At 41.5% G+C, this 13,339-nt stretch overlaps 1 protein-coding gene across 3 annotated transcripts in view; it reads right to left on the reverse strand.

Annotated features, from left to right (window-relative positions):
* The window catches only part of TESK2 (testis associated actin remodelling kinase 2), a 116,817-nt gene that overhangs the window by 32,706 nt on the left and 70,772 nt on the right, over nt 1-13,339 (reverse strand). For all 3 annotated transcript variants that reach the window (XM_030823778.1, XM_030823777.1, XM_030823776.1), the window contains exon 3: nt 9,353-9,401. In XM_030823778.1, coding sequence (XP_030679638.1) covers nt 9,353-9,401 — 49 coding nt within the window. The remainder of the gene's footprint in view (nt 1-9,352; nt 9,402-13,339) is intronic.

Raw genomic sequence — 13,339 nt, forward strand, 5'->3', positions numbered from 1 at the left:
TTTTGATTTCTGGCTCTTTCCACTAGGGCTAATTCAGCTTTCTTAGAGCTGGGTCTACACTAGACCATCAACTACAAACACACACTAAGCATATGCTATGGGCCCAGCCACACAGAGTATTATTATAAGCTCTGTCTAGGAGACTTAGTTCCATTAGAGAACCTGGGATTTCACACAGCTTGGAGAGAAGAGAGATAAGGACATTCCTAGTCCTGGAAGGGACACCTAAAGCAAGAATGTATAGAAGAGAGCAAAAAGACCCATGTAACTAAAGGAGGGATGCGTATTATCAAACGAGATTAGAGAGTTTAGAATACAAAACAGAATTTTTTAGACAGAAGCATCACATTATCAGGTGTGCTTGATGATGATTATTCAGATAGTAGTATGTCAAAATGAAGAAAAGAGGTCAGGTGTGATAGTTCACACCTGTAATCCCAGCACTCTGGGAGGCCCAGGTGGGAGGATCCCTTAAGATCAGGAGTTCCAGACCAGTCTGGGTGATATAGTGAGACTCATCTCTACAAAAAAATGTAAAAATTAGCTGGGTGTGGTGGCATGCACCTGTAGTTTCAGCTAATGGGGAGGCTGAGACAGGAGGATCACTTGAGCCCAAGGGTTTGAGGCTGCAGTGAGCTATGATGGTGCCACTGTATTCCATCTTAGGTGACAGAGCAGCAAGACCTTGTCTCTCAAGAAAAAAAAAAGTATTTGTAGGAATTGAGGTATGGAATAATATTATGGCTTTGGAATGAAGAGAAAGAAAAATAATCAGAAAGATATCACAAAGAAGAAAATAGGAAAAGATTGGGGACCGATTAAATTCAAGTGATGAGAAAAAATCAAAACTAACCCCAAAGAACAAAGGATTCTAATAAGAGAACATGGATTTTTTTCTTTTTTTTTTTGAGACAGAGTCTCGCTCTGTTCTCCAGGCTGGAGTGCAGTGGCATGATCTCGGCTCACTGCAACCTCTGCCTCCCAGGCTCAAGTGATTCTCCTGCCTTAGCCTCCTGAGTAGCTGGGATTACAAGCATGTGCCACCACACCCAGCTAATTTTTGTATTTTTAGTAGAGACGGGGTTTCACCATGTTGGCCAGGCTGGTCTCGAACTCCTGACCTCAGGTAATTCGCCCACCTCGGCCTCCCAAAGTGCTGGGATTACAGGCGTGAGCCACTGTGCCCGGCCGAGAACAAGGATTCTAATAATGATAAGGGCCGGACACAGTGGCTCACACCTGTAATTCCAACACTTTGGGAGGCCGAGGTGGGCAGATCATGAGGTCAGGAGTTCGAGACCAGCATGACCAATATGGTGAAACCCTGTCTCTACTAAAAATACAAAAATTATTCTGGGTGTGGTGGTGTGTGCCTATAGTCCCAGCCACTTGGCAGGCTAAGGCAGGAGAACTGCTTGAACCTGGGAGGTGGAGGTTGCAGTGAGCCGAGATCGTGCCACTGCACTCCAGCCTGGGTGACAGAGAAAGACTCCGTCTCCAAAAATAAAGAAATGAAATGATAAGGTTGGAATGGATGGCCAGTTTGGGGAAGGTAACCAAGCTAAGCTGTACTGCAAACACTAGCAAAATAACTGAGTGGAAAAAAAGAATATGAACTATAATGAGTAACAACTATTAATATACAGAGAGATCTGAGAGTTAACAGCATGGGATAACAGATTTTTAAAAAACAGTTTCTAAGGAAGGGCACAGTAAGAATTTTCTCACTATCCCAGCCATTAACCATTGAGTTCATGAAAGACACTCCAGTGAACTAAAGATGGTCATTGACAGATGGCCTTAGTGACTTGCTTGACCAATAGAATGCAGCTTAAGGGACATTCTGGAACTTGCAAGGCTAGGTCATAAAAGGCTTGCAGCTTCCACTTGAGTGGTTTGTACCAGTCTAACTATCCTGAGATCACCATGCTGTGGGAAGCCTAAGCCATATGGAGATGATCTAAAGAATGAGACACCATGTGGAAAAAGAGAAGAACCAAGGAGTACCATGGCACCAGATATGCAAATGAAGAAGCCATTGAAAATAGATTTGCCAGCTCAGTCACTCCAGCTGACACATATGGATCAAAGATCCAGCAAAGCCCTTCTGCATACCTGACCTACAAAATCACAAGCAAACTAAAATTAAAAAGCCACTAAGTTTTGGGGTAGTTTGTTATGTAACAATAGATCACGGGAGCAGATGTCTTTTTATCCTAAACCCAGAGCCTAGCAAAGTACCTAGCCCATAGTAGATTCACTCAAAGTGGTGTGTATCAAGTGAATCTCTATCTTCCTGTGTATTTTCTAATTTACATCTTTGTCATTTCCCCCTCACTTGTCCTTTTAGGAAAACTTGAATCACAGACGCAATCACTGTTAGTACCTCTGGTGTGTCTCTTAACTACCATGTGGTGGTTAACAGCTGCCAGTCCCAAACTTGAAAGATAGGTATGTCTTTGCTGCCAAAGTTAACCCAAGGCAGGGCACCAAGCAACTTCGCATCTTTATCATGGTAAATAAGGATAGGAAAATATTCTGTACTGAAACACACAAAAAAATAAGAAGCAGGCACAACTAATAACAATATCACATATCACAGCACACCAATAAAAGGTCTGCCTTGTTCGTTTTTCCTTTCTTTGAGATGGGGTCCCACTTTGTTGCGCAGGCTGGGGTGCAGTGGCAGAATCCTAGCTCATTGAAGCCTTGCCCTCCTGGGCTCAAGCAATCCTCCTGCCTCAGCAGGAGTAGCTGGGACCACAGGCACAAACTATCATGTCTGGCTAATTTTTAAATTTTTTGTAGAGATAAGATCTCACTATGTTGCCTAGGCTGGTCTTGAACTCCTGGCCTCATATAATCCTCCCACCTCCACCTCCCAAAGTGCTGGGGTCACAGGTGTGAGCCACTGGACATGGCCTTGGCTTGCGCATTTTTATAAATAATGCATGAGTTTGGTCACTGAACCCATGGAGTTTCATTGTAAGCTGTCTGATTATATAAGGCTTCTTATAAGTCTGACAAAACCAACTCAGAAGGAATACATATCAACCCACATAAACAAGAAATTTCCAAAGCCACTAATACTCTTTAATAAAGAAAGAAGATGTATGGTTGGGTGGGAATAGGGAGTGATAGGAGGATCAGGGCTATGTGAATAAAAAACTCTGCAATAGCCTTCAGCTAAGAGCATTTCTTTCAGTACTAAACATCTGCTCGACTGAGGTGGCTCTGTTGTAAAAAGACCGAATCACCTCGACTAGGCCAAGGAATATTCTGCAACTGCAGAATTGGCTGAGTGGTTCTCATTGCCACAGAAGAAAATAAGAATAGTTTATTTTTTTTTAAATTTTTTGTAGACAGAGTCTTGCTCTGTTGCCTAGAGCTCTGTTGGCTGGAGTGTAGTGGCATGATCTTGGCTCACTGCAACCTCCACCTGCCAGGTTCAAGTGATTCTCCTGCCTCAGCCTCCAGAGTAACTGGGACCATGGGCATGTGCCACCCACGCCTAGCTAATTTTTGTATCTTTTGTAGAGATGGAGTTTCACCATGTTGGCCAGGCTGGTCTCAAACTCCTGGCCTCAGGTGATCCACCTGCCTCGGCCTCCCAAAGTGCTGGGATTACAGGCATGAGCCACTACACCTGGCTGGATAGTTTTCTTCGTGGCAGAAAAGGCAAGAGAGACCCCCAAAACATCCTGCTCACCAAGCAATTCAATTGCTGACTCCCCTGATCAGAGAGTACTGCCATTTGTGATCCCTCTCCACAACCATATACCTTACCCAATTCCCCAATCTTCTAGCCACTGAGAGGTTCTGCACTAATGGGTTCCCAAACTGCTTGATTGTGATGGTATTTCCTTCTCTGTGCCTTTCTTAACAATATTAAAAGGAAAAAGCGCTTTGAGATGACACACAATCTATCACTTTCTCTTCTCTCTTTCTTTCTCTCTCTCTCCTCTCCATCCCAACCTCCCACTCATCTTGGATATAGAAGAGAAAACATATACCATGTAAGTTTTTGGCAGCTACTTTTTGATTATGAGTGACAGACATCCTTATTTTAGGATGAAATTGACAACATAAAGACAGAGCAAAGAGAAAGAATAAGGTCTCTGGACAGCGTCAATTTAACCATTGAATTATATCAATACTTAATCTAATAAACTGCTAAAATTCCAGTTATATGAGTCCTTTTGTTATATGAGCCCATTTAACTATTTTCTGTTACTTGCTCCCAAACACACTCTAATATACCCAATGACCAGGAAGGAAGTATCTTTTCCAAATAACCCAAGATGCATAAAAAGTGAGTCAGAATTGAATTCTACAAATACTATGCATGCTACACACATAAGATCTTGTGCTTAGCACTGTGGGGGAATATAAAAATCAATTAAGAACAGCATGTTGTAATAGAAATAGACTTTGAAGTCAGATGAACCTGGATGCAATCCTACTTTGGGGAAGTAACTTAATTTCTCTAAGCTTTAGTTTTCTCATCTACAAAATGGAAGAAATAAGATTATAGCATTGTGAGAATTACAGTTAATATAAAGTATCAACCATAGCATTCTGCCCATAGTGGGAGTTTAAGTAACTAATAGTTGTTACGGTTTAAGAAATGGGAGAAATTCTTTACCCTCCAATGGGGCAGAAAACACAAATACTTATGATCTGCTGACTGGGATATTTACAGGGCATGGGTGATTGTCAAGGGTTCCAATTCTTCGCCTCCTACTGAATCTGTGCCTTTTGACGCATAACTTTGCGGCATATTCCTGATAAGGGCAGAGCATATTTCCTACCCCTGGACTCAAGCATGTGACTTGCTTTGTCCAATGGGATGTTGGCCAAGCAAATCTGAACATAAGGAGAGTCATGAAAAGCCGTTGTGCAAATGGACTGGCATATTCTTGCTATTCTGATATCAACTTAAAAAGGACAAGTCCAGTCTAGCCCACTGGCCCCAGAAGGAGGATGAGCTAGAGCAAAGTTCTCCCAGAAATCTCAGCCTAGGGCAGACCACCAGCTGATCTGCAGATGCATGAGTGAGCCTGAGATCAGCACAACTGCCCAATCTAGCCTCACTCAGTTCAGCTAACCCTGGAAATGTATGAGAAATAAACGTTTATTGTATGCTTTTGAGGTTTTGTGGCTGGAGGGCAACAGCTAACCAATACACAGAATTATATTTTCTGTTTAAAAAAACCAAAGATTTACACTTCCCTGATACTTGTGACTAAGTGAAAGACAAGGTTAGGTCTTGTGAATGAAAGACATACTTATGGTATATTCCTATTCTTTTTTTTTTTTTTTTTTTTTTTAAGAGGTCTCTCTCTGTTGCTCAGGCTGGAGTGCAGTGGTACAATCATGGCTCATTGCATTCTCAACCTTCAACCTCCTGGGCTCAAGCAATCATCCTGTCTCAGCCTCACAAGTAGTTGAGACTATAAGTGTGTATCACCACATCTGGCTGATATTTTTAATTTTTTGTAGAGTCTGGGTCTCACTATGTTGCCAAGGCTGGTTTCAAAATCATGGCCTCAAGCAATCCTTCTGCCTCCACCTCCTAAAATTGTTGGGATTATAGGCATGAGCCACTGCACCCAGCCTCAATACAGATTCTTATTTCAACTCATTAAATTTAAAAGGTTTCATGTGACCTTTCACCAAACCGTTTTCACTATATATTTTTTGAGACAGGGTCTTGCTCTGTCACCAAGGCTGGAATACAGTAGTGCAAGTATGGCTCACTGCAGCCTCAACCTCCTGGGCTCAGGTGATCCTCCTACCTCAACCTCTCCAATAGCTGGGACTACAGGTGCACGCTACCACACCTGACTAATTTTTGTATTGTTGCAGAGACAGGCTTTTGCCATGTTGCCCAGGCTAGTCTCAAATTTCTGAGCTCAAGCAATCTGCCCACCTTGGCCTCCGGAAGTGTTGGGTTTACAGGCGTGAACTACCATGCCCAGCCTATGCTTGCACTTTAACAAATACTAGTTTGCTTAAAAACTTGAGTCAGCTGGCCAGGCGCAGTGGCTCACGCCTGTAATCCCAGCACTTTGGGAGGCCGAGGCAGGAGGATCACCTGAGGTCAGGAGTTCAAGACCAGCCTGACCAACATGGAGAAACCCCATCTCTACTAAAAATACAAAATTAGCCAGTCATGGTGGCACATGCCTGTAATCCCAGCTACTCAGGAGGCTGAGGCAAGAGAATTGCTTGAAGACGGGAGGTGGATTGCAGTGAGCTGAGATTGGGCCATTGCACTCCAGCCTGGGCAACAAGAGTGAAACTCCGTCTCAAAAAAAAAAAAAAAATCTTTAGTTTATCCTTACGGCAGGTAGTTTAAAAACAAAAAAAGAAATAAAAACTAAGTGTCTGACTGTTCCAAGTTCAATTAATGTCTACAATTACAAAGAAGACTCATGGAAATGGCTCAAGCCCAGGAAAGTCCAGATCACTAATGTATATGAGAAATATTCTTCCTAATAATGTCAATGTTTTATAGGTATTAATGAGTGCTATGCTTGTCTACTGTAATTATTGACAAATAAACGTGAAGAGAAATGAGGAATGGTACTCACATTACTTTGGAGGACAAGCATTCCACCAACTGAAAAGTATTTACTGAATGTCATCTAAGTTTCAAAGACTGTGCCAGATATTATTAATAATTTATTTTTTATTATCCTTACCATACAGTTGTGCTGCCAAGTCAAATTATAAGGCAATTAAACCTAGAAGTCTCCAAAGACCTATGCCATCAAGGCCTTTGCTGATCCCTTCTAAAAATAACCAAGAGCATTTGGCTATTTGGGCTTCATCACTATCAGTCTATTAACATCATATTAAAAATTACTAATATCATAAGCTATGTCAAAATCTCATTAATGCTGCTGGAAAGACTGGCAATAAATACTCTTCCATAAAGTACACATTGTATGTTTTATATGGCTATAAACAAGCTAACAAGCAGCAGATTAAGTACAACATGGCCAAGAGAATATTGCATTATGATCACTCATTACTGTCATTTCCACCACAACCTGCTTTAAAATATGCAACTTAACACAAATTTTAAAAGATGTTCTTCTCTGTCAGCAAAACTAACACACCAGCCCTTCCAATGAATTCACATTTCAGAGAACAATCACACATGCAGGGAATGCATCAAATACTTTTATGCTTATTAGCATCAGAACTCTGGTAGACAGAAGGAAGGGGAGAACTTTATCTTTGAAGAATTTATAGACTCACTTCCAAGAAAAGAAATACATGGGAAATGTTTCTTGATCTGGGGTGCTGGTTATGGGTGTGTTCATTTGTAAAAATTTAGTGAGTGGTACTTTTCATATGTATACTTTTTCTGATATGTTATACTTCAGTAAAAAGTCTAATTTAATGACACTAACAGCGGTATAGGACTAAGTACAAAATGAAACATATTAACAATTCAGAGGTCAGAAGAGGGACTAGTCACTGTTATTTTGTTCAAAGAGTTAACATGTATTAAATAATTTATATATGCCAGGCACTGTACTAAATAAGTATTTTATATTTCATCCTCACAACATCCTTGTGAGGTCAACATTATATCAACAGCATTTGCCACAATTAATACTCCCTCCTTGAAACTCTTTCCTTTTCATTCCAGGCCAGCATGTTCTTCTGGTTTTCTACCTACCTCACTAACTGCTCTTTCTCCGTCTGTCCTCCCCAGACTTTCATTCATCCATTCATCTATCTATCGACAGGGTCTCACTCTATGTATGTATGTATGTATGTATGTATGTATGTATGTATGTATGTATCTATCTATCTATCTATCTATCTATCTATCTATCTATCTAGAGATAGGGTCTCACTCTGTTGCCCAGGCTGGAGTGCAGTGGCACAATCATGGCTCACTATAGCCTCAAACTCCTGGGCTCAAGCAATCTTGCTGCCCCAGGCTCCTGAGTAACTAGGACTACAGGTACATGCCATCACATCCAGCTAATTTTTAATTTTTTTTTTTTTTGTAGAGACAGAGTCTTGCTACATTGCCCAGGCTGGTCTCGAAATCCTGGTCTCAGGTAATCCTCTCACCTCAGACTCCCAAAGCAATGGAATTACAGGTGTGAGCTATAGCACCCAGCCTTCTCTAGACATTTAAAATTTAAATATTCTAGGGCTCAGCTCTTGGTTGTCTTCTCTATCTAAACTCCCTGGGGCAGGTATTATTATTATTAATTATTATTATTCCCATTATACAGATGGAAACTTTGAGGTACAGACAGATTCAAACCTATGTAATCAAGACTTCAGAGGCCATGCTCTTAACCTCTTCACAATTCTGCCTTCTTTGGCTTTCCATTTAAGAGGCAGGGCATAGCTGCACACATTCCACATTCTAGTGCCTTCAGTAACTGAGAAAAGAGAGAGAATGAGGCACATGGGACCCTCTTTCATAAGCTATTAAGGACTAATACCAGATACCAAGCCAGTAAAAAACCAACACTCTTGCAAATTCTGTTAAACAACTTTCCTTCCTAAGTTTCTTCACTTTGTACTTTGGTAATTGCTTCTCAAGGAGGAATGTGAAAAGAATCTAGAACATAGATTCTCAAATCTAGATACTCATGAAATAATCTGAGGAGCTTTTAAAAATATAGATGTAATAGGCCCTATACAAACCTATTAAACCTAGAAGATTCCAGGAATCTGTGTTTCCAAGGAGTACCCAAGCAAGGTCTGAAGCTGATAACTTGGTACCTGAATTTGCTCTAAAGAGAGTTCTCTGATCCTCAGAGGATGAATAATGACCATCACATATTCTGCCTAGCAGAGGCTGGAAATGAAATGAGAATGAAGATGTAAACTGATTCCAACAAGTAATAAGACTAATCAGGAAACCACAGCAGGGACTGTGGAATTCTAGATCAGGACAGCAAACATTACCAGGTGGTCTGGTAATGTGTTGCCATAGAGAGTTTGCAGTCAAGTGCTGTCATCCCTTGGCTTAGGATGGATTCACATCTAGGCAGCAAGAGCTAACTTAATACTTTAATACTTGAGCACTCATATTGTCAGAGTATTCACCAAGCATTATGAGGGAATACAAGGATATTAAGAAATACTGCCCATTCTGCACATGTACCTCAGAACTTAAAGTATATATATATAAAGAAATACTGCCATTGTTCCCAGGCAACAGAAGAAAGCATTATTAACACTGCCATTTTTGCATAAACATAAATGCACATACATTTTGTTTACATATGCAAGCAACACTTACTATGGAACTATAAATGCTGAAACTAAGGCAAATACGTTACTTCAACACTTAGTGATGTCTTACCTCTGTAAGTGCATGCAATTGTCCTTGATGAACACACACACCCATGAACCTAAAGAACAAAACAGAATTATTTAACAAGTGAAAAAGGACACAAATATAAATGTCATATAAAGAAATCAGGTTAGTTATCCATGCATTAGAAACAACCTGTGGGGTGGGGCACGGTGGCTTACATCCGTAATCCCAGCACTTTAGGAGGCAGAGGTGTGCGGATCACCTGAGGTCAGGAGTTCAAGACCATCCTGGCCAACATGGTGAAACCCCATCTCTACTAAAAATACAAAAATTCGCTGGGTGTGGTGGTGGGCGCCTGTAGTCTCAGCTACTCGGGAGGCTGAAGCAGGAAAATCACTTGAACCCGGGAGGCGGAGGCTGCAGTGAGCTGAGATTGTGCCATTGCACTCCAGCCTGGGCAACGAGAGTGAAACTCTGCCCCAAAAATAAATAAATAAATAAATAAATTAATAATAAAAATAAAACAAGATAGGTCATTTTTCTCTAAATGTTCATACAACTCCCCAATCACTAGAATTATGAGGGTATGCCATTAATTTATTAAACAATTATTTATTGAATGGCTGCTATATTGAAAGTATTAAGGACAGAGAGTAAATAAAAACTTTCATTCTAGGGTCATTCTGTTGGAGGGCAATTATAATAAAAAGATAAATTATGCAGAATGTGGTTAAATTGTATATATGAACTGCTGTTTCTAGTCAGCCTCTTTTAGAAAGACAGCTTCTCTGAGATGAAATTATATCCCTGCCTAGGAATAATTCTATTCCCATTATCCCACTATAACAAAAACAGTTAAAGTAAAATACGATAAGCGACATTTCCTGCTTGATTAAGGCTTTCCAAACTATGATGGGTACTAGCAGGAGTTGGCTAACTATGATCAACTACCTGTTTTTATAAATTAAGTTTTACTAGAACACAGATATGGTATTATCTATGGCTTCTTTGATGTTACAATGGCAGAGTTGAATAGTTGTGACAGAGACTGTGTGACTGGTAAAGACTAAAATATTTACTATCCAGCCCTTTATAGAAAAAGTCTGCTGACTACAATGGTTTGAATGTTTGCTCCCTCCAAAACTCATAGTGAAACTTAATTCCCAATGTGGCAGTATTCAGAGGTACGGCTTTTTTTTTTCTTTTTTTTTTTTTTTGAGACGGAGTCTCATTCTATCACCCAGGCTGGAGTGCAGTGGTGAGATCTCGGCTCACTGCAAGCTCCGCCTCCCGGGTTCATGCCATTCTCCTGCCTCACCCTCCCAAGTAGCTGGGACTACAGGTGCCCGCCACCACGCCCGGCTAATTTTTTGTATTTTTAGTAGGGACGGGGTTTCACCGTGTTAGTTGAGATGGTCTCGATCTCCTGACCTTGTGATCCACCCGTCTCGGCCTCTCAAAGTGCTGGGATTACAGGCGTGAGCCACTGCGCCCAGCCGAGAGGTATGGCTTTTAAGAGGTGATTGGGTCATGAGGGCTCTGCCTAATCCTTTCATGGATTAATGGATTATTGCAGGAATGAGTCTGGTAGCTTTATAAGAGGAGGAAGAGACTGGGCACAGTGGTTCTGCATATAATCCCAACACTTTGAGTGATCAAGGCAGGAGGATCGCTTGAATCCAGGAGTTCAAGACTAGCCTGGGCAATATAGGGAGACCTGAGACCTTGTCATATACATATGTTAGCTGGGTGTGGTGGCACACTTTTGTGGTCTCAGTTACTCATGAGGCTGAGGTGGGAGGACCACTTGAGCCCAGGAAGTTGAGGCTGCAGTGAGCTGAGATCATGCCACTGTACTCAAGCCTGGGTGACAGAGTGAGACCCTGTTTCCAACAAATAAAAAAGAGGAAGAGAGACCTGAGCTGGCATACTCAGCCCCTTTGCCATGTGATGCCCTGAGCCACTTCGGGACTCTGCAGAGAGTCCCCACCAGCAAGAAGACTCTCACCAGATGTGGCCTCTCAACCCTGGACTTCTCAGCCTCCATAAGAAATAGTTTCCTTTTCTTTATAAATTGCCCAGTTTCTGGTATTCTAAGCAATAGAAAACACTAAGGCATTGACCCTTCCTCTAGAGCACAGGGATATCTATCCATTTCCACCTGGGAGACATTAAGAAAGTTACCTAATCTTTATAAATCGCAGTTTCCTCATCTATGAAAATGGACAGAAAAATAACACTACCTTAAAAGGTTGTTATGAGAATTAAATGGGATATTTTCAAGTATACTGTGTAGCAATGCCTAGTGTATGCTCAAATAAAGGTCAGTGGTTTTTATTTTATCATTATTAACAATCCTAAATTACATCATCCTTTACATGGCTATGAGAGTTACCTTTTCAAAACACAAAATATGTCATTCTCTTTTTCATAACCCTTCAATGGTTCCCTTCTGCCTACAGAATAACGTTAAAACTTCCCATGATCCACTCCAACTTATCTTTGAAATGTCACATTTTCCCACAAGCCTTATTCTTCACCCATCTGTCCTTTTCCTCTGGGCTCTATGACCCTAGCCTACAAATATATAGTTAAATTTCCCTCATCTTAAAAAATTCTTCCACCAGGCACAGTGGCTCACACCTATAATCCTGGCACTTGGGGAGGCCAAGGCGGGCAGATCTCTTGAGACCAGGAGATCAAGACCAGCCTGGGGAATATGGTGAAATATGATCTTTACAAAAAATACAAAATAATAATTGTATTTTTTATACAAAAAATACAAAAATTAGCCAGGCATGGTGGCATGCCTGTGGTCCCAGCTACTCAGTAGGCTGAGGCAGGAGGATCACTTTAGCCAGGGAGGCAGAAGTTGCAGTGAGCCAAGATCATGCCACTGCACTCCAGCCTGGGCGACAGAGCGAGACTCTGTCTAAAAAATAAAAATAGAAATCTTCCCTTGCCCCCTCACTAAAATATGAATCTAATTCACTCTTTTTATTTGTTACCAAACGTTAAGAATAGGTTACATTCTCTATGTTTCTAAGTTGTTTTTTTTTTTTCTTTAAAAAGAGTCTTATTTTGTTGCCCAGGCTGGAGTACAGTGGTGTGATCACTGCTCATTGCAACCTTGAACTTCTGGGCTCAAGCAATCCTCCCACCTCAGCCTCATGAGCAGCTGGGACTATAGGTGTGCACCACCACGCCTGGCTAATTTTTGTATTATTATTATTATTGTTATTGTTATTATTATTATTATTATAGTGATAGGGTCTCATTATGTTGCCTAGGCTGGTCTGGAACTCCTGGCCTCAAGAAATCCTCCCACCTCAGCTTCCTAAAGTGCTGAGCTTACAGGCGTGAGCCATTGCACCCAGCCTCTAGCTACATTTCATTTCTTTTTTTTTTTTTTTTTTTTTGAGACAGAGTCTCACTCTGTCGCCCAGGCTGGAGTGCAGTGGCGTGATCTCGGCTCACTGTAAGCTCTGCCTCCCGAGTTCACGCCATTCTCCTGCCCCAGCCTCCCAAGTAGCTGGGACTACAGGTGCGTGCCACCACACCCAGCTAATTCTTGTATTTTTAGTAGAGATGGGGTTTCACTGTGTTAGCAAGGATGGTCTTGATCGCCTGACCTTGTGATCTGCCCGCCTTGGCCTCCCAAAGTGCTGGGATTACAGGTGTGAGCCACTGCGCCCAGCCCTTTTTTTTTGAAACAGTCTTGCTTTGTTGTCCAGGCTGGAGTACAACAGTGTGATTATAGCTCACTGCAACCTCAATCTCATTGGCTCATGTGATCCTCCCACCTCAGCCTCCTGAGTAGCTGGGACTACAGGCACACATCACCACAGCGAGCTAATTTTTTAATTTTTTAAACAGAGATGGGGTCTTGCTGTTGTCCAAGTTGGTCTTGAACTGTTTGCGTCAAGCAATTCTCCTGCGTTGGCCCCATATCACTCTTGTAACTTTTCTCACTATGGAAGATTCAGAGCTTCATTTATTTCTGCATTTCTACTACCTAGTATAGTGTCTGGA

The sequence above is a fragment of the Nomascus leucogenys genome, chromosome 12 (genome assembly GCF_006542625.1).
Source record: "Nomascus leucogenys isolate Asia chromosome 12, Asia_NLE_v1, whole genome shotgun sequence".
Classification (NCBI taxonomy): domain Eukaryota; kingdom Metazoa; phylum Chordata; class Mammalia; order Primates; family Hylobatidae; genus Nomascus; species Nomascus leucogenys.